This window comes from Erpetoichthys calabaricus, chromosome 2 (assembly GCF_900747795.2).
Source record: "Erpetoichthys calabaricus chromosome 2, fErpCal1.3, whole genome shotgun sequence".
Taxonomy (NCBI): Eukaryota; Metazoa; Chordata; class Cladistia; order Polypteriformes; family Polypteridae; genus Erpetoichthys; species Erpetoichthys calabaricus.
This window is the reverse complement of record NC_041395.2, coordinates 349,059,094-349,080,182: the sequence shown is the minus strand read 5'-3', so window position 1 is coordinate 349,080,182 and position 21,089 is coordinate 349,059,094. Positions and strand designations below refer to the sequence as shown.

Below are 21,089 nucleotides of genomic sequence, written 5' to 3'. Positions count from 1 at the left end.
AGTTCTGATTTGGACTCTGTTCTATGCACATCGTGCTTCAAAAACTTTACTTTTGCAGCTGGGAAAACAAAATACGGGTGGCTGCCCCAAATCGTTATGATGTCTGTGTTGCTTTATTATCACAACAGCTAGGTGAGGTCTACACACTCATTCACGACCCCAGTTCTTCCTAAGCCCCCGTGACTTTCACGATCACACCTGTCAGCACACAGTAGATTCTGTTTTCTGATTTTTGGCCTGTAGGTGAAAAAATTCCGTCTATAAATTGTTTGTGCCCGAGATGGAATCAGAGATCAATATAGCTGGTAGAAAACAACAAAGCCCAGTATGGGAGATTTTTTAATGTGACACTGAAGTCATTCATTATAAGCACATTGTCTTGGAGCAGGAGATGTGCTGTGCTACAGACATTGAGAGTAAAAAAAACCCTCAAACCTTAAAATTCACCTAAACTTCGTTACAAATTGGCCCATTCTGGGCAATAAAAGGAAAAGAAAAAAAGTGTCAACAGTCAGCACAGATTTGTTCGGCACAAACGACATAGAAAATATTTTAAAAATTATAAAATTATGTAAAATTGTTAATATTCAGTATGTGGTTTTGATTCTGTTTGTATTTATCAGACAAAAACAAACCCAGACAGTAAACCTTGGAGTGGAGTCGGCTTTTAAACTCGTATCCTAACCCATTAAGTGTACAGTTCTGTCTGATTGTAACACAAAACTAAACTCCGTAGGAGCTCCACGCCATAATTACTAAAACTAAAACTAATAGATATAAAAATAAAATAGAAATGTCTTTGTGAAATAAAAACTAAATTAAAACTAAAAATACACAATGAAGGAAAACTAAAACTAAACTGAATTTCCAAGTAAGGTCAGAAAAAATAAAGAAATTAAAACAAATATAAAAAGGCAAAACTATCATAACCTTGGTCAGTAGGAACCAAGTTACTTAAAGTCTTCTCTAACATTTCAGTAATTATTTACTGCTCTGATGCTGATCTGCCTGATCGATGCGATAGCCATTGACGAGAAGAGTTCATAATTCATTGCAGAATTACGGTATTTGAGGGCCTCTTTCTCTTACACGATTTGACTCAAAAACTAATCAGCACGTCGTCATCTCAGGACAGGCTGAAGTTTCCAGTTTGGTGTTTTTCCATCCAGCCATTTTAGCTCGAGATCGCCCTGTGACACACCCATCATCGGGATATTAGGGGACGCTAATACATTGAAAACGGAGATCAAAATGTTTGACGAATCTAAAAATTTTGCTCCTCCCCACGGACGATAGGTTGTGGTGAATGGTGGCAAAGCAAAAAGCACATTTATGCAGCACCCAGAACTTTTAAGATACATTTCAATACATTGAAATATTGACTTATTGTAAATCTGAATACTCAAATCTTAAATTCTGACAGCCCTCGTTATTAACACACATCAGGCCTCCACTCCACCGTGACACTGTGGCTGCTTCTTGACGGAGTTGGCCTTGAATGTCGATGACTTTCAGTGGGACGTCACCTCTCCGAGACTTTTTTTTTTTTTTACAGTAAACCTGACTGACAAAGCCAAGCCTGTTCAGTGCTAGTCGTCTGTCACCTGATGTTTTACGTCCCGTTTTAGGACCTGGTGAGGGTGACATGATTGCTTGATACATCCATTCAGCTGAAAGCGGGTGCACTTACTTTCTGACACGGCTCAGCGTGTGGTCACTCAGTACTGTGTGGCTGGACTGAGCACATGGCGTAGACTGCATGTCCGTGAACTAAGAAACTCACCTGTCCTGAGAGCACTGAAATCCTCCTCTTCATCAGATGACAAGAACAGCTTCACATTGTTGGTCCTCAGGTAATTTGTACAGTCCACGCTGGCAGCAAAACAAAATCTGGAGACGTCCAGGCCTGCGGGGTAAACACAGATGTCAGACTCACTGGGCTCCATTGGTGTTTACGTGAATTTCTCTTAATTTGTTACGTTTACATTTTATTTTTTAGGGTTACTGCTGGTTTTGTCAGCCCGCTCTGTGGCTGTTTTTGGAGGCCTCAGACCCTCTCACTGCGTTTCTGACTCCGGCTTACAACTAACGTAAATCGTGAATGTCTGTCTTCACAGACGGGTCTAACTTTGGGCACTGCCATTGTACGGTGGCGCTCATGGACCAGAGTCCAGACAGACGATAGTCTCCACAGCCTGGGCTTTGTCTGCATGACTCCAAACTAAAGCCTCAGCTTGTGATTCTGCCTTTTAATTAGCTGAGATTTCTACAGGGAGATCGTGGGATTGACGGAAACTGCGGCTGCTAATCCCGAGGGTGACAAGAGAAGGTGGAAAACCTGGTGAGGACCACAAGGGGCTGTCACGTGTTCATACTAAAGAGAAACTACTAGAAAAACAAAGGCGGCATTAGGAGGAAACGGAGGCACCGCTGCCATTTTTGCATGGTCTCCCTCTTAAATGACAAACAGTGGGATTGTTTTAAAAGTTCGGTAACCTTCTCAGGTCCACTTAATCCGAATCAAGGTCATGGGTGGCTGCAGGCTGTTCAAGAGTAGGACCCTGTCAGTCCATCACTCACACAGGGGGGCTAATTGGGAAACAGCAAACTTGCGTGTCACGGGCATCTGAGGGAAAAAACACACAGAGACACGAGGAGAACACGGAGACTCCAGCAAGATTATGGACCAAGATGGCTGCCTCTCCTAATCCTGTCAACGCATGAACAAAAAATGAGTTCTGTGGCTGCGGATGTTGTATGTAAGAAGAAACTCGCATTGACAATGTCTGGAAATGGAAATATATCAATAACTCGATAAATCAACAGATAAGCAGAACACTGCATTACGAGATTTTAGACAGAAACATTTCAAGTGTATCGATAAAATGGCAGCGAAGAAATAGAGGAGTGTACTGTGAATCACAAATAATTTAAACTGAGATTTGGAATGGGGGGGCGGCATAACGGTGCAGTCAGACCTCCATCTGTGAGGTACATGTGTGTGTGTGTTCACTCTGTATACTACACGTATACACACATATGGTGCAGTGTTAAAGTATTGGCCCCCTCTGGGATTTCCTCCATTCCCGCTAATTCTTAACACGTCACTCTTTCTGATGTCCAAACGAATTTAGTGGAGTATAAAAGACAAACTGGGCCAACATAACACACAGCTTTAAATGATCATTTGATTTACTAACGGGGGGAAAAAAAAAAAAAGGTTTACCAACACCTAAATCACCCATGTGAAAAAGTAAATGCCCCCCTAAACGTAATACTTGGTTGTGCCTCCTTTGGCAGCGTCAACTCCAATCAGACACTTCTGGCAACAGGAGCTCTGTCTTTGGAGAAACTGCACCCTGCTCCTCTTTACAGAGTTGTCTGAATTCAACCACATGAATTAATTCCATGTTTTCCCTTAATTATGTAATTTATTATTTCATTGTTTTTAATGGTGGAGGGTTTTCACCTATGAACTGCCCATTTCAGGTCCCACCACAACATCTCAAAGGGGTTCAAGTCAGGACGTTGACTAGAGCGTTTCAAAACCCTATTTTTGTGTTCTTCCAGTCTTTAAGAGGTGGATTTGCTCTTGTTCTTCACATTGTTGTCCTGCTACATAACTTGAGCTTCAGATTATGGACTGATGACCATATATTCCCCTTCAACACTTATTGATAGACAGCTGAATTCATGCTTTCCTCAATTTTGGGCCCAGGCCCTGAAGTAACCAACCATCTCCATGTTGTCACCCGACCACCACCATGTTGGACTGTGGGTGCGCTGTTCTTATTGTGCATTTGCTTTACTCCAGAGGTCTTCCAGAGAGTTCCACTGCTGACTTATCCAAAAGCTTTGGGGGTAATCAAGGTGTTTCTTGCAGATTTTACACAAGCCTTTACATTCCTCTTGTTTTACGGTGGGTTTACGCCTTGCAACATTCCCATGGATGCCATTTCTACCCAGTGACTTTCTAATGGTGGAATCAGAAGTGCTGACATTAGCTGAGCTGAGAGAGGCCTGCACTTCCCTAGACGTTTGGATGAGTTTTCTATGTGCAGTTGGGAGTCATTTTGCCAGGCTGGCCAGCCCTGGTCAGATTTACCACGGCTGTGAGTTTTCTCCATCTGGAGATGTTGGCTCTCACGGTGCTTTGCTGGAGTCCCAGGATTGCAGAGATTGCTTTGTAATCCTTCATTAACTTCCTGACCGAGGCCTTGTGTGCTGCATGTTGAGACCTTTAAGTCAATTTCACATTGATGGAAAGGTTCGACTGAAGCGACTTTTAGGTTCAGCTGGGCAGGCGGCCATCAGGGTTGGGTGGGCCCGTCTCATTTAACCCCTCTCTCTCCTCCTTTACATTTGGTTCACTGGTTGATTGACTGTCTAAGGGGGTGATTACTTTTTCACACCAGTGACATAGGTGGTGTTGAACTTATTTTCCCTTAAAAAAATTAAATGATCCTTTAAAGACGGTGCATTGTGTTTACTTAGGTTGTCTTTGTATTATAAGAAATTTATTTGTAAATCAAAACAGTCAAGTGTTACAAATAAATGAGGAAGGATGGAGGAAATCAGGGAGGGGCAAATACTCTTCCACAGCAGAGTGTGCATTTATTATTATGTTATTAGTTATATTATTTATGTTGCATGCCACATGTGTTTGTGTTTCTGCGTCTTTGTTGGTGTTTTATTACTGTCAACTGTTCCAAGGAGACATGCGAATAAGAATTACACACAACCCAAACTTGACGGTTATTACCGTAATGCCGGACGCTCTTTATGACCCTCGATCCACTCTGTGGGCTGCTCTTTGATACCAGGATCATGTCGAACAGCAGTGTCTCCTCGGGATTCTTTTCCAATAGTTTTGCATTCACCATCTGGACGGCCTGCAGAACACAAAGTAGCAGCTCTGGTTAAAGAACATTAGAACAATCTCGACAGTCCTGTCCACTTATTTCTTCCAAAAAAACATCAAGTTGAGTTTTGAAAGTCACTAAAGTCTTACTGTCCACCACACTACTTGGTCGCTTATTCCAAGTGTCTGTCGTTCTTTGTGTAAAGAAAAACTTCCTAATGTTTGTGCGAAATTTCCCCTTCACAAGTTTCCAACGGTGTTCTTGATGAACTCATTTTAAAATAACCGTCTCGATCCACTGCACTAATTCCCTTCATCATATTAAACCCTTCAGTCAGGTCTCCTCTTCATCTCCTTCAGGCTCAGCTCTTTTAATCTTTCCTTCTAACTCACCCCCTGTAGCCATGGAATCAGCCCAGTCGCTCTTCTCTGGATGAACTCAGCTACAAATTCACAGAGCAGGGCCCTGGACGTCGTCGCCATATTTTTAGTGTCCTTCAGAGTTCATCACACAGCATGAAAACCTGAACGTCTGCCATCTAAAACCACAGTGACACAGGACCATTGAAGATCTGGCAAAACCTTTGAGTCAGGTGGGCCTTTTATAACACCGGACAGCAACATTTTAGCGACTTCAGTGAGGTGCTGCTGCTGGGTGAGGTGGCAGGACATCACGGCCTGGAGACTCACCCCGAGATCTGCTTTTGTATCTTTTGTGCTTTAGTGTTGCCTTTATGTTGAGTCGCTTTGTGTTGGACTCAATTTTGTTCTTGTTGGTTATGAGTATTGTCTTTCTGAATCTCCCTTTGCTCTTCTGTTAATTTCTCTCCTGTTTTCCCTCAATTATGTAATTTAATTGTTTTTAATGGTGGAGGTGTGACGCGGCTATTTGGACAGCAGGCCCAGGGACTGGGATTTGTCATCTCTGAAACACGCGAGGGCATTCCATTTTGGCCGTGTGCTTCTTTCCCTTTCCATCTCCTAAGTTTTGACCATTTGGTTTTTTATTTTTTATAATTTAATTTCTGACCTCGCCTTTGAAATGTGATTTCTGGAGCTTAATCTTCTGGTTAGTTATTGGTAATTAAGTAATTTTGAATTTCCTTTCTTTAATAAGTTCAATAAATCTGCTTTACTAATGACAATTTGTGCATGGCCAGGTTGTTAACACTCTTCCTTGCCCCGCTGGCAGTAAACAGAACACCTCATAAGTGTGATGACTATTTTTGAGAATCAGGCTCGTTCTCAATGCCCCCTAAAGCCCCCTAATCGAGTCCGCAGCAGATCCAACATCTTAAGACCGCTGGGTTCAGACTCAAGTGACATGGGGACAGGCCACGTAAACTGAGAAGAGCAAACTGAAGGAGATGGGGTGGCAGCAGACAGAAGCAACACCACCCTGGCCCAGCAGAGCCACGTCGTCTTAGAAAGGGATCGGTGACGAGGTTAACATACGAGCTTCAAATGGCTCAAAAGAAGAAAGCAACCCAACCGGTCTGAATGACCACTAAAAAAATCACATAGGCTCTTCTCTGCCAAAAGAATAGGATCCACGACGGTCAGCAGGTCACTCCAGTATACCCACAGAGGATCGCGTCTCCCTGATCCTTCAAATAGTGCAGACCCACCTGGGCAGCACAGGCCTCATTTATAAAGCTTGATTGTGCACAAAGAGAGGCTCAAAATGTGCCGAAGCAACCTTCCACACAAACGTCAGGAAATCTTGATGGGGCAACGTGTGTACATTTACTGCAGCTCTGCCCCGTGAGTAAGCAACAATTCAGACAAAATGATGAGACCCTCAATCGAGTAGAGAAATGGAGCTAAATGACGACTCGCGTGTTTAATAATTCATATCAACGAGCTCTTATTAGAATGTGCCTTGACGTGACTAACCTATTAAAGTGATGACTATGAAGGACAGACTCTTCGCATTTAAGGTGGCCAATGCTCTGTATTTGCACTGCAGTTTCTATCAACTACCTGATGTCACTTCTCAGGGAACTGGCCAACAGGTTAGGAATATCTCGCCACACTTTACTTAGTCATGTCTGCCATGCTGGAAGCCTTCAACAGTCTGGTGAGACGCTCAATTCAGTTTTTATACGGTGCATTTGTACATACATGACACGTAATGTGTGTGGACAATATCAAGTTCTTGGGTATCCACATCACATCAGATCTGACCTGGTCTTTGAACACATCTCACCTGGTAAAGAAGGCCCAACAATGACTCTTCTTCTTCAGGAAGATGGGATGTGCTGGATTCTCCTCTCGGCTGCTCACAAACTTCTACAGATCTGCTATAGAAAGCTTTCTCTGTCACAGTATGACAGCTGCACAGCACAGGACAGGAAGGACTTGGCACGGGTGGTAAGAACAGCACAGGGGATCGTGGGAAGTCCTCTCCTAGACCAGGACTCTGTATATGCTGGAAGGGTGCAGAAGAGGGCCAGATGTATAGCTGTGGATCTCACCCATCCAGGAAATGGACTGTTTGTACCATCGCCTTCGGGAAAGCGGTACAGAAACATAAAAACACGTCCTAGCAGACTGGAAGACAGCTTTATCTCCAGAGCTGTGAAGTCCATTTGCTCCTGCTGATACCCACACACACACACACGTCTACCCCTAACCTGCCCCCCTGTAGACACGCACACACACTTCACCTCGTAATCAAACACACACACTTGTAGTCCTCTGCTGCAGACCAACACACACACATCACTGGTCTCTGCAGGCGGACTACCTCAGGAAAAGAAGGACTTGATGATGTCTTACTGCTGCTGTCTTATATTATTTATTACGTTTATTTTATTATTTATAGTGTATTGTGTATTTAAGTATTCAGCCTTGAAGCCAAGTTCTACCAACAAAAATAATTTCGTTATGTGTATGCATAATGACAATAAAGAATTCTATTTATCTATCACTGGACCATCTCTCTTCATCATTACATTTCATCCATTGCCGTTATTTCATGGACTTTGCTGTGTGTGCTTTGTTTGTGTTTTGTTGTATTTAATGTATAATCGCCGTAAGGGGAACTGGGGTGGGATCGTCGTTTTCATTATTAGTGTTAATATATTCTTTATTTGCTATTTTATTTCTGTTGGCTTTTTGTCTCTGTTTGTGACTGCGTGAAGGTCGAGCCAAGGCTGGGGGTGTCCCTGGAATTTCCACCATAAAAATCAATAAATCACTGCCTCCTCGACGGAGCCGGACCGCTACAAGGTTAAAAGGGTTCATCACATAAGGACGTGAATGCTTTATAAGGAATGTGTAGGTGATACACAATAGTAGGATTATAAAAATACCAAAAAAGGAAAACGTGAAGATCAATCTAGGCACACACACCAGGACAGAGAGCGCGTCCTTAGAAGAGGCTCCTGCTAGGGGTGACGCATTAATGGACCGCAGACTGACGCGGAGTGGTCTTTAGGCCTTGGACCCCTGCAGCATTACGGTGGCTCGAGTTTCACCTCCCTTCTGACTACCCGACCATTTGTTGTTCTGTTCTGCAGGGCTTTGTTTCTCCTTCATACTGTGCTGTAGAACCTTCAATGTGTCCTGGAAGTGCTCTTTGCTATTTTAGTTGCTTCTGTTCATTTTCTACTTTCCTCCTAACTGTTCAGCTATTAATGTAAAGCACTTGGATCAACTTTCATGTATGAAGATGTGCTACAAAAATGAAGGGGAGTGTTTACAGCTAAGGGCAGCTAGGAACACATTTTCAAAAGGCCCCGCTTGGCGTGAGCACACGTTACTGGGGATGCAGCTCTGACGGTGATGCTAGGACTGGCCGTCCAGCTGAGACGAGAAGAGACAGAGGTCAGGGCTACTGGATTAGCTTCGTTTCTACTGAATGTTAGGGTGCAGCCGGGGCTGCTGCACTGGCTCTGGTCAGTTAATCTGCTGTCTGTTTATTCCTTTTCTATACTAATAAAAGGCAAAGCCCTCACTGACTCACTCACTGACTGACTGACTGACTGACTGACTGACTGACTGACTGACTCACTCATCACTAATTGTCCAACTTCCCGTGTAGGTGGAAGGCTGAAATTTGGCAGGCTCATTCCTTACAGCTTACTTACAAAAGTTAGGCAGGTTTCATTTTGAAATTCAAAGCGTAACGGTCATAACTGGAACCTCTTTTTTGTCCATATACTGTAATGGAGGAGGCGGAGTCACGTATTGCGTCATCACGCCTCCTACGTAATCACGTGAACTGAAAACAAGGAAGAGATTTACAGCACGACTCAAACGCGGGAACGAAGGTAAATGACGTTAATTGTTGAGTGTCTTTTAATACTGTGTAAGCATACATATTAACACATGTGCAATTAAACGTGTGCATTTACGGGGTGATTTCTCAGGCTTAAAAGCTCGCCTTTTATTAAAAAGGTGAATGCAAACTGTTTTCATTCTGAAGGGCATAAACCACGTTAGATTTCAGCCGTTAACACTAGAATTACCAGAGCCTACGAAAAAACTCGTATATCCGGCCCACCTTAAATGGCTTCTTAAATCCGTTCACACCTCTCCGCCAGCATCCTTTGTCCTCTAAATGTGCGGATAAAAGACAAGCTGCCAGCAGCTGGCTATTCCATCCCCCCACCGACTTAGAACGTGCGCGAAGCTTTCCCAGCTCACGCCTTGATTGATTATCTGGGAGTGAAGTGGAGTTTTAGACTGGAAATAAGAGATCGTTATTTGGAACACACGCATTTCATGTGTGTTCCGTTTCTACAGTAATCTGTGTAAACACATTGTTAAAACAGAAACTTTTTCATATTTTAGTAATAAATGTTACAAAATGTAGGCATAAACTATAGAATGTGTAAAGCCCGAGTTCCAAAGATCAAATAAACATTTTCACACAAACTTCAAGGAGGATACAACAGTTTCCGTGGTATAGTGCACTAAGTTTTGCTTCTTAGAGCACAGCAGCTTTGCCGTGCCTCACAGACCTGAGTTCGATTCCCCGCTTGGGGATAAAGTGTTACTTTTTTTTTTCTTTTTAACCTCAAACGGACATAAAATTTATAAATTGGTATGCACTGTCACTTATTGAGATCGTTATATTTTCATATGGGATGCTCCTTTTAAAATATTTTTTTAACAATTGAGACTGCAATTAACATGAACAACTGTCCCTAAAACTGTTATTTTTGAGATCCATAACACACAGACAGACAGAGCACTGCGTAATACAGAGACAGACAGGCAGAGATATATAAATAAACAGGGAAGGCACATGTACTGAAAGAAGAAAAAAGATCAACATGTGCGTTGTTCCTGCTGCACTGAATAAGCTCACACGCTCTAACATCACCCCTCCACGATCTGACTCTCTAAGTAACAGCACAAGTACAGACTTATAAGGGCAGTTGTTCATGTTATTTTTTTTTCATAATATTTTGGCAGCTGCTGCTTTAATTTTCAATGAAATGAAAAAAGCTCTCCAAGAGAAAATCTCAATGAAGAAGAAACAGTTTGCACTACAGTAATCCCTTGCTATATCGCGCTTCGCCTTTCGCGGCTTCACTCCATCGCGGATTTTATATGTAAGCATATTTAAATATATATCGCGGATTTTTTGCTGCTTCGCAGGTTTCTGCGGACAATGGGTCTTTTAATTTCTGGTACATGCTTCCTCAGTTGGTTTGCCCAGTTGATTTCATACAAGGGACGCTATTGGCAGATGGCTGAGAAGCTACCCAACTTACTTTTCTCTCTTTCTCTTGCGCTGACTTTCTCTGATCCTGACGTAGGGGGTGTGAGCAGGGGGGCTGTTCGCACACCTAGACGATAGGGACGCTCGTCTAAAAATACTGAAAGATTATCTTCACGTTGCTATCTTTTGTGCAGCTGCTTCCTGAAGCGACATGCTGCACGGTGCTTCGCATACTTAAAAGCTCAAAGGGCACGTATTGATTTTTGATTGAAAAACAAACTCTCTCTCTCTCTCTCTATCTCTCTCCCTCTCTCCCTGCTCCTGACGGAGGGGGTGTGAGCTGCCGCCTTCAACAGCTTTGTGCCGCGGTGCTTCGCATACTTAACAGCCAAACAGCCCTATTGATTTGTTTGCTTTTCTCTATCTCTGTGACATCTGCTCCTGACTCGCACTCCTTTGAAGAGGAAGATATGTTTGCATTCTTTTAATTGTGAGACGGAACTGTCATCTCTGTCTTGTCATGGAGCACAGTTTAAACTTTTGAAAAAGAGACAAATGTTTGTTTGCAGTGTTTGAATAACGTTCCTGTCTCTCTACAACCTCCTGTGTTTCTGCGCAAATCTGTGACCCAAGCATTACAATATAAAAATGATTATATAAACATATGGTTTCTACTTCGCAGATTTTCTTATTTCGTGGGTGGCTCTGGAACGCAACCCCCGCGATGGAGGAGGGATTACTGTATCTAAAAAGGAGAAACCCTCATTTATAAAGGTTTGCTGCAGATGACTTAACTGAAAATAAATGAATAGTTCCTATGTGTATAATACATATTTATCTATTTGACTTATGCCTTTATTCCAGCAACTTGCAACATCTGAGGTACAATTTGTTACATTACTTTTGTTTTTTGCAGCACAGGCAGGTGAAGTGACTTCCTCAGGGTCACACAGTGGTGTCAGTACCAGGATTTGAACTAACAAGCTCCGGGTTTGCTGAAATATTACTGAAGAAAGAAAAAAAAACGAAAACGGGCAAATGGGGCTATGCATATAAATGTCCATCCATCCATTATCCAACCTGCCATATCCTAAATACAGGAGCCAATCCCTGCCAACACAGAGCACAAGGCAGGAAACAAACCCCGGGCAAGGTGCCAGCCCACCGCAGGGAGCACACACACCCACACACACCAGGGACAATTTAGAATCACCAATGCACCTAACCTGCATGTCTTTGGACTGTGGGAGGAAACCGGAGTACCCGGAGGAAACCAGACAGACATGGGGAGAACATTCAAACTCCACGCAGGGAAGCGAACCCGGGTCTCCTAACTGGCACCTTTCACTGCACCACCATACCGCCCGCATACAAACTTAAACGGTTTAAATAAAACAGAAATATATACCTTTATTTTTACTTCCTTAACTTGTGGAGGGTGTATCCTGTAGCAAAGCCTTAACTTTTTTCATGAAAGCCCCTTTCAGTCAATAAGCCTTAAAAACAGGTGTAAAGTTAAACTTGCAGCACCGCTATTCAATTACACTTGCCTAACGCCTCTCCTAAGGGGACATACTGTGGGATCTAGGCATCAGTCAAAGCACCAATCACAGGCCCGATTAGAAAGCAGGAAGCTGTGATTTGTCGTCTCCCTCCCATGTAACAATCACAGCCCGTGTTACAACACACTATGTATGTATGTGTATATGTATATGTGTGTGTTTATGTATGTGTGTATATATGTTGATATGTGTATATATATATATATATATATATATATATATATATATATATATGTGGATGTGTATATGTATATATATATGTATATATAGATATGTATATAGGTATATGTATATATATGTTTACATAACCTCTTTAACACACTACTTCTCCGCTGCGAAGCGCGGGTATTTTGCTAGTATATATATATGTGTGCACGTATGTTTGTGTGTATATATATATGTAGGTGTATGTATGTATGTCTATATGTATATATGTATATGTGTGTGTGTATGTATGTGTGTATATGTATGTGTAAATATATATATGTATATATGTGTGGATGTGTATATGTATATATATATATGTATATGTAGATATGTGTATATGTAGATATGTATATACTGTATATGTATATATGTTTACATAACCTCTCTGACACACTACTTCTCCGCTGCGAAGCGCAGGTATTTTGCTAGTGTCATTATAAAAGATCATTTTTAATATGATTAGGGGGCTTTGCTCACCAACCTCTTTCCCCCCCCGATAGTGGCCGCCTTTCCGAAGCCCCTCTTAAACGGTGATACAGTGGGAAACAAATACATTTTATTTTAACTCCTCTTTGCTCGAGAAGCTGCTGGCTTGCTGCTGCCGTGTGCCACGTGATCAGCATTTCGTGCGGAGCTTCGAACGTTTAAAAGCCTGTACAGCACCTGAATATTCAATCTCTTTTCGCTGTTCTGTTATTTCCTCCCCTGAGTAATCTTTTCAGATTGTTTGCACTAATGTGATCTTTACTCTCATTTTTTGGAGACTTTAGAGTTTTCCTACTTCCTTTATCTCTAACCTGCTCTGCACGTATATCACGGGACTTGTGTCTGAAGGTTGTTGTAAGTATGACACGGGAAGTGAAAGTGTCTCTGTCTCTCTTCAAAAGATCACGTCTTGTCCCCGGGGAAAAATGTCTCATCTCGTCGCAAGTTGTTTTTTTATAATAGTGAGATATTAACAATGCTGTTGATTTAGTTTTGTCTTGCATTTACCGTATATACTCACATATAAGTCAGATTTTCAAACCCAAAAAATCGATCATAAAATCAGACACAGACTTACGCCCGACACTTAAATATTTTTTGTTTTTCATATCTTCTTGCCTCCTCCAGTCTAGCATCAGTTTCTCAGACATATCAAATTTTGTTGCAGCAGCGCAGTTACCAATTTCTTTCACCACTTCAACAACGTTTAATTTAAAACCAGATTCATATTTTCTTCTGATCGAGCGCTCCATCGTAGATAAATGATGCTCTTACTATGAAGGTGTATGAGGGTGAGAGATACAAACAACACAAAACAGTGCAAACGTCACTTTGGAACAGTGCGGGTATCACCGTGTGGTCACGTCGAACAAAATGGCCGTGCTTACTCTCTAAGGTGGGCGTTAGCATATCGTAATCTCTTGGACCAATAGCGGAAGTTTTCTGCATTCGACTTATACGACCAACATTATAAAATACTGGAAATTATACGGTAAAGTCAAAGGCCGACTTATCCATGGGAGAACTTAAACGTGAGTAGATACGGTATGTCATACTTTATATTGATGCGACGTTTGTGAATTTGATCATTTTATGTTAACTATATACTTTGTGTTTCTTGTTATCTGCCCTGCCTCCTTCTTGTGATGTGAGATTTTACATATAACTTGATAAATGTTTTGTATGTCTTTTATTTCTAATTTGGGCAAAGCAATGTCATTTAGTGTTTACCCCCCCCCCCCCCCCCCCCTTAGGAATGGGTCTGTTTGAATTTTCTGTTTGCTAAAGTCATTTCTAGCCCCGCAAATGGGCTAAGGTGTACTTTAACATATGGTTTGGGGGCAGGTGTTAAGATGTCTGAAGTATGGCTGTTTGGAATTGGCTTGGTTCAGAGGCCTTTAAGTACTACGACGCCCTATTGGCTGTAGGGGTTGGACAGAACATCTATAAATGTATGTGTTTAACCTCAGTATCTCTCTCTTACCAACCAACATATGATGAAGAAGCATCTCTCTTGCTAACCTGTGATGAATAGAACACAATGAAGAGCACAGCTCAGCAGCCATTTTGAACAGACATGTGGCTGAAAGCTGAGCACCAATGATGCCTTAACTAGAGACATTTAAGTAACTACAAGTCTGTGTGCCGCCTGAACTACATATCACCATTTAATCAGGTTGTATGGTTGCCAATATTCAAATGTACTTTGCATTTTGTTATTATTTATGAATATTATCAATAATACTAATACTTTGTTTAAACTGTAACTTAACTTCTGCTTGTCTTTTTACTACATCTAATTGCCTGAGGTTATAGATATAGAAGGGAAGGTGGGGATAAGTTATATACAATAATACCTTATAAACAGTGGCAAGTCTGTGAGATTAGGCATTCTAAGGCTACATATTAATAATACAATAGGGGAAAGTAGAGCAATATATATTACTGTACCAAGACAAAACACTCCTGTATATGCAGCCTAAGGAGGTCGGACCACCTAATTAGGCCGCAGCCTTTAAGCCAAGATTGACGAGGGAGCAACAGCTTTGGCTTTGTGCTTTCTGCGGCTGTCGATTCCTGTTTACGATTGTCATACCTTTACCCTGAGCAAAGGAAAAGGTGCTATATAAATGAAATATATTATTATTGTTATTATTATTACTTAGACCCCTGCTATCATGGAAGGTATTGATTCCAATTTTGTGATATCTGGTTTTGTTCGCTTTGTTTTTTCCTTAAAAAATAAATTTTTGCTCATTTGTCTCTGCCTTGCTTTACTTATTTCATTTTTCTGAATGAGATATACACACAGTATATGGAAATACCAAATTTGGCCAGAGGGTTTTTACACCCCCCCCATCCAGTGGGCCTCTGCAGGCAGGAAAGCCTGTCTTTTGAGTGTGGGGCTACCTGGGGTGAGGCCTGTTTGAAGGACTGCCATGGGCTTTGCTAATTGTGCAGCCTTCAGATCCTTTATGCCATTCTGGTATTGCTCCGTTCACAACACTCTATTGATTACAGAGGCCTTATGCTAAGCAGCCAATAAGTTAGCTTATTATATTTTCTTTTACTTTTATTTAATCTCATTGTTGTGTTCCGCTTTGGACTGTAACAAATAGCATAAAATTTTAAAATATTACTTTAGCCTTGATTCTTGCACTTGTCTGGTATCTGCTGTAGGTTTTTGGGAGGGTTATATGTCAACCCATTGGTTTCACTTAACGATGTGAACCACAGGACAATTACAAGAAGTCCAATCAGAGCTCTGGAACTGTGGTGGGACACTTTGCGGCCTGTGGATTTGTCACCTCTTAGCCTAGAGGGGGGTGCCCAGGAAGGACCCAGCCCTGGGCCGCACCTCCAAGGATAAAAGTGAATTTAACGACATGGGGGCCGAGACAAAGCAGCGGTGTCACTTATAATATCCAAAAAGTAAAATACCTTCATAAAAGAAAAAGCTCGGCCCTCCTTCAGCAGCTCGTTCTCATTGAGCACCTGGCGATTTTCAATCTCCTGACCGCCGTCCTCTGAAACAATCTTGTGGTCCGTCCCCAAGTCAAAGGCTGCCTGGTCCGAGATGGCAATCACAAGGGCGCGGTTTCCATCTTTCTGAAATTGAAAGAACACGAGGGGGTGAAACCAACTGAGACCACACATGAAACGACACTCTCACACCAGCCCACTGTCACAGGGTGGGCAGAAGGCAGGAACCCACCAGGACAAGATGCACCCACCAGCCCCACTTCACAGGGCGTCAAGGCAGAATCACCAGTTCACCTAAAACACACCTCTGGGGGACAATTAAAAACCACAAAGCTATGGGGAGAAAGTGAAGATTCAACAGAAACTGGGCAGGCAAGTCAAACAGCAGAAGAACGGACGTCAAAGACGGGGAGCCTCACATAACACAAACGTTAACCCCAAATGTAAAGGCGGTCGTGTGAGTGCCAGTTAAATCTGAAGACGGCGTAAGCTTCCTCATTTTATGGGTTTCCCTCCCAAACAAGACACAATTCTAAGTTGAGTTATGGAGACACAGACAGATGTGAAAGGCACTATATAATAGATAGATAGATAGATAGTTAGGTCCCTAAATATTTGGACAGAGACAACGTTTTTCTAATTTTGGTTCTGTACATTACCACAATGAATTTGAAATGAAACAACTCCGATGCAGTTGAAGTGCAGACTTTCAGCTTTAATTCAGTGGGGTGAACATAACGATTACATAAAAATGTGAGGCAACTAAAGCATTTTTTGAACACAATCCCTTCTTCATTTCAGGGGCTCAAAAGTAATTGGACAATTGACTCAAAGGCTATTTCATGGGCAGGTGTGGACAAGTCCATCGTTATGTCCTTATCAATTAAGCAGATAAAAGGCCTGGAGTTGATTTGAGGTGTGGTGCTTGCATGTGGAAGATTTTGCTGTGAACAGACAACATGCAGTCAAAGGAGCTCTCCATGCAGGTGACAGAAGCCATCCTTAAGCTGCGAAAACAGAAAAAACCCATCTGAGAAATTACTACAATATTACGAGTGGCAAAATCTACAGTTTGGTCCATCCTGAGAAAGAAAGCAAGCACTGGTGAACTCAGCAACGCAAAAAGACCTGGACGTCCACGGAAGACAACAGTGGTGGATGATTGCAGAATCATTTCCAAGGTGAAGAGAAACCCCTTCACAACAGCCAACCAAGTGAACAACACTCTCCAGGGGGTAGGCGGGCGTATCGATATCCAAGTCTACCATAAAGAGAAGACTGCATGAAAGTAAATCCAGAGGGTGCACTGCAAGGTACAAGCCACTCATAAGCCTCAAGAATAGAAAGGCTAGATTGGACTTTGCTAAAGAACATCTAAAAAAGCCAGCACAGTTCTGGAGAAACATTCCTTGGACAGATGAAACCAAGATCAACCTCTACCAGAATGATGGCAAGAAAAAAGGATGGAGAAGGTGTGGAACAGCTCATTATCTAAAGCATAGCACATCATCTGTAAAACACGGTGGAGGGAGGCAGTGTGATGGCTGCCAGTGGCACTGGGACACTCGTGTTTATTGATGAGGTGACACAGGACAGAATTCTGAGGTGTTCAGAGACATACTGTCTGCTCAAATCCAGCTAAATACAGCAGTCAAATTGATTCATGATACAGATGGACAATAACCCAAAACATACAGCCAAAGAAACCCAGGAGTTTATTAAAGCGAAGAAGTGGACAATTCTAGAATGGCCAAGTCAGTCACCTGATCTTATCCCAACTGAGCAGACATTTCACTTGTTGAAGACTAAACTTCAGACAGAAAGGCCCACAAACAAACAGCAACTGAAAGTAAAGGCCTGGCAGAGCATTCAAAAGGAGGAAACCCAACATCTGGTGATGTCCAGGAGTTCAAGACTTCAGGCTGTCATTGCCAGCAAAGGGTTTTCCACCAAGTATTAGAAATGAACATTTGATTTCCAGTTATTGAATTTGTCCAATTACTTTTGAGCCCCTGAAATGAAGGGATTGTGGTCACAAAATGCTTTAGTTGCCTCACATTTTTATGCAATCGTTTTGTTCACCCCACTGAATTAAAGCTGAAAGTCTGCACTTCAACTGCATCGGAGTTGTTTCATTTCAAATTCATTGTGGTGATGTGCAGAAGCAAAATTAGAAAAAAGTTGTCTCTGTCCAAATATTGATGGACCTAACTGTACAGTGGTGTGAAAAACTATTTGCCCCCTTCCTGATTTCTTATTCTTTTGCATGTTTGTCACACAAAATGTTTCTGATCATCAAACACATTTAACCATTAGTCAAATATAACACAAGTAAACACAAAATGCAGTTTTTAAATGATGGTTTTTATTATTTAGGGAGAAAAAAAATCCAAACCTACATGGCCCTGTATGAAAAAGTAATTGCCCCCTTGTTAAAAAATAACCTAACTGTGGTGTATCACACCTAAGTTCAATTTCTGTAGCCACCCCCAGGCCTGATTACTGCCACACCTGTTTCAATCAAGAAATCACTTAAATAGGAGCTGCCTGACACAGAGAAGTAGACCAAAAGCACCTCAAAAGCTAGACATCATGCCAAGATCCAAAGAAATTCAGGAACAAATGAGAACAGAAGTAATTGAGATCTATCAGTCTGGTAAAGGTTATAAAGCCATTTCTAAAGCTTTGGGACTCCAGTGAACCACAGTGAGAGCCATTATCCACAAATGGCAAAAACATGGAACAGTGGTGAACCTTCCCAGGAGTGGCCGGCCGACCAAAATTACCCCAAGAGCGCAGAGACGACTCATCCGAGAGGTCACAAAAGACCCCAGGACAACGTCTAAAGAACTGCTGGCCTCACTTGCCTCAATTAAGGTCAGTGTTCACGACTCCACCATAAGAAAGAGACTGGGCAAAAACGGCCTGCATGGCAGATTTCCAAGACGCAAACCACTGTTAAGCAAAAAGAACATTAGGGCTCGTCTCAATTTTGCTAAGAAACATCTCAATGATTGCCAAGACTTTTGGGAAAATACCTTGTGGACTGATGAGTCAAAAGTTGAACTTTTTGGAAGGCAAATGTCCCGTTACATCTGGCGTAAAAGGAACACAGCATTTCAGAAAAAGAACATCATACCAACAGTAAAATATGGTGGTGGTAGTGTGATGGTCTGGGGTTGTTTTGCTGCTTCAGGACCTGGAAGGCTTGCTGTGATAGATGGAACCATGAATTCTACTGTCTACCAAAAAATCCTGAAGGAGAATGTCCGGCCATCTGTTCGTCAACTCAAGCTGAAGCGATCTTGGGTGCTGCAACAGGACAATGACCCAAAACACACCAGCAAATCCACCTCTGAATAGCTGAAGAAAAACAAAATGAAGACTTTGGAGCGGCCTAGTCAAAGTCCTGACCTGAATCCAATTGAGATGCTATGGCATGACCTTAAAAAGGCGGTTCATGCTAGAAAACCCTCAAATAAAGCTGAATTACAACAATTTTGCAAAGATGAGTGGGCCAAAATTCCTCCAGAGCGCTGTAAAAGACTCATTGCAAGTTATCGCAAACGCTTGAATGCAGTTATTGCTGCTAAGGGTGGCCCAACCAGTTATTAGGTTCAGGGGGCAATTACTTTTTCACACAGGGCCATGTAGGTTTGGATTTTTTTCTCCCTAAATAATAAAAACCACCATTTACAAACTGCATTTTGTGTTTACTTGTGTTATATTTGACTAATGGTTAAATGTGTTTGATGATCAGAAACATTTTGTGTGACAAACATGCAAAACAATAAGAAATCAGGAAGGGGGCAAATAGTTTTTCACACCACTGTATGTATAAACTCCATCATGTAGTCTGACTCCTCAGCAACTCCATCTGACCAGTCGGCAGCTCATCCAGAAGTCATTGGGAGGCCGGTGTGTGTGTGTGTGTGTGTGTGTGTGTGTGTGTGTTGACAGCCAATTAGCCCTCACCTGGAAGTAAAAGACATAGAATGAGGCGATGAAAAATAAGAAACGCAGGAATTTTGGACCTCGTCTGTCTGATGTCTCATCGAATGGAAATAAAGAGGAGAACAGGAAGGGGCAGACACTGCGGCTGAACTCGCCTGACCTGTAATGCCTTCATAAAGGACCGACACGGTCAGACAACACAGCACACCTCAGGCCATCAAGCTCACAATATTTTGGAAATGTGAAAGTGTGCTGGAAAGTCATTATGGGAGATGGGTAACTGGCAGTAGCTACGACGGAGGTGAGGTGATGCCCACGACGTCAGTCCTTTGGGTCAGTAAACCCTTCCATCACCCTAACCACAATGCAATGCGATGGGCGTTTCGTGACTGACCTCCTAGGTGCTCCTCTCTGCTGCATTATGCAGTGAATTCTTGTCGTGTAATCCAACATCCACTCTGACGAGGAAGCACCAGCGTTAAGGGGGATTTCAGAGAAGAACATGAGCATGACGGACCACCTGATTTATCTCACTCACCTTGTGCACATACTACACTTATTCACTGTCATTTTCTGACTAGCAACTGAAAACTAAACACTACTTAAAACCAACACTCAAATCTGCTGGGCCTTCACCAACATATACAGAGACACCCGTGAGGTCCTCTGCTTCTTCTTGACCACTCAGCCCCCCGTGGTATCAAATCTCAATCGCGACTCGTTTAGATAGATAGATAGATAGATAGATAGATAGATAGATAGATAGATAGATAGATAGATAGATAGATAGATAGATAGATAGATAGATAGATAGATAGATAGATAGATAGATAGATAGATAGATAGATAGATAGAAGGCACTATATAATAAATAGATAGACAGGACAAACTAACTAACTACCTTAAATTAATTAATTACACTTTATTAATCTCAAGGGGAAGTTCACATGTTTCATGTGTGGCTCAAAGACAGTAATATGAGCTGCCCACCTCCAGCTCCCTATTATGGGTTTGAAGACCCCCATGTCCTACTGACATTAGCTGTTAGGTTTTGTAATCTATAAATTGTTAATCAAATGTATTTTGTTTTGAGCTTTTCACATGTGGTGATGAATTTTGTCCCCTTGTCCTGTCACACTTGTTCCTGAACTGTCCCCAGTCTGACATTTATTCCATTCTGTTGACCTCTTTTGTTGGTCACTTTGGATTAAAGTATAAAAAAAAAGAAAGAATTAAATATTATTATGTGTAACTACCTTAGAGGAAGGACAGGCGTCCTGGCCGGGATGGAGGATAATCTTTTGCCCGTACTGGATGCCTTAATGGAAGGAGTGCTGGAATGCAGACACAACCTGGCTGG

General features: G+C 42.1%; 1 protein-coding gene across 1 annotated transcript in view; it reads right to left on the bottom strand.

Moving 5' to 3' along the window:
- The window catches only part of LOC114647412 (cytosolic 5'-nucleotidase 1B), a 38,362-nt gene that overhangs the window by 10,544 nt on the left and 6,729 nt on the right, over window positions 1-21,089 (bottom strand). Inside the window, exons 4-6 of the mRNA XM_051923520.1 lie at window positions 15,734-15,901; window positions 4,763-4,892; window positions 1,784-1,906 (exon numbers count right to left, since the gene is read on the bottom strand). Coding sequence (XP_051779480.1) covers window positions 1,784-1,906; window positions 4,763-4,892; window positions 15,734-15,901 — 421 coding nt within the window. The remainder of the gene's footprint in view (window positions 1-1,783; window positions 1,907-4,762; window positions 4,893-15,733; window positions 15,902-21,089) is intronic.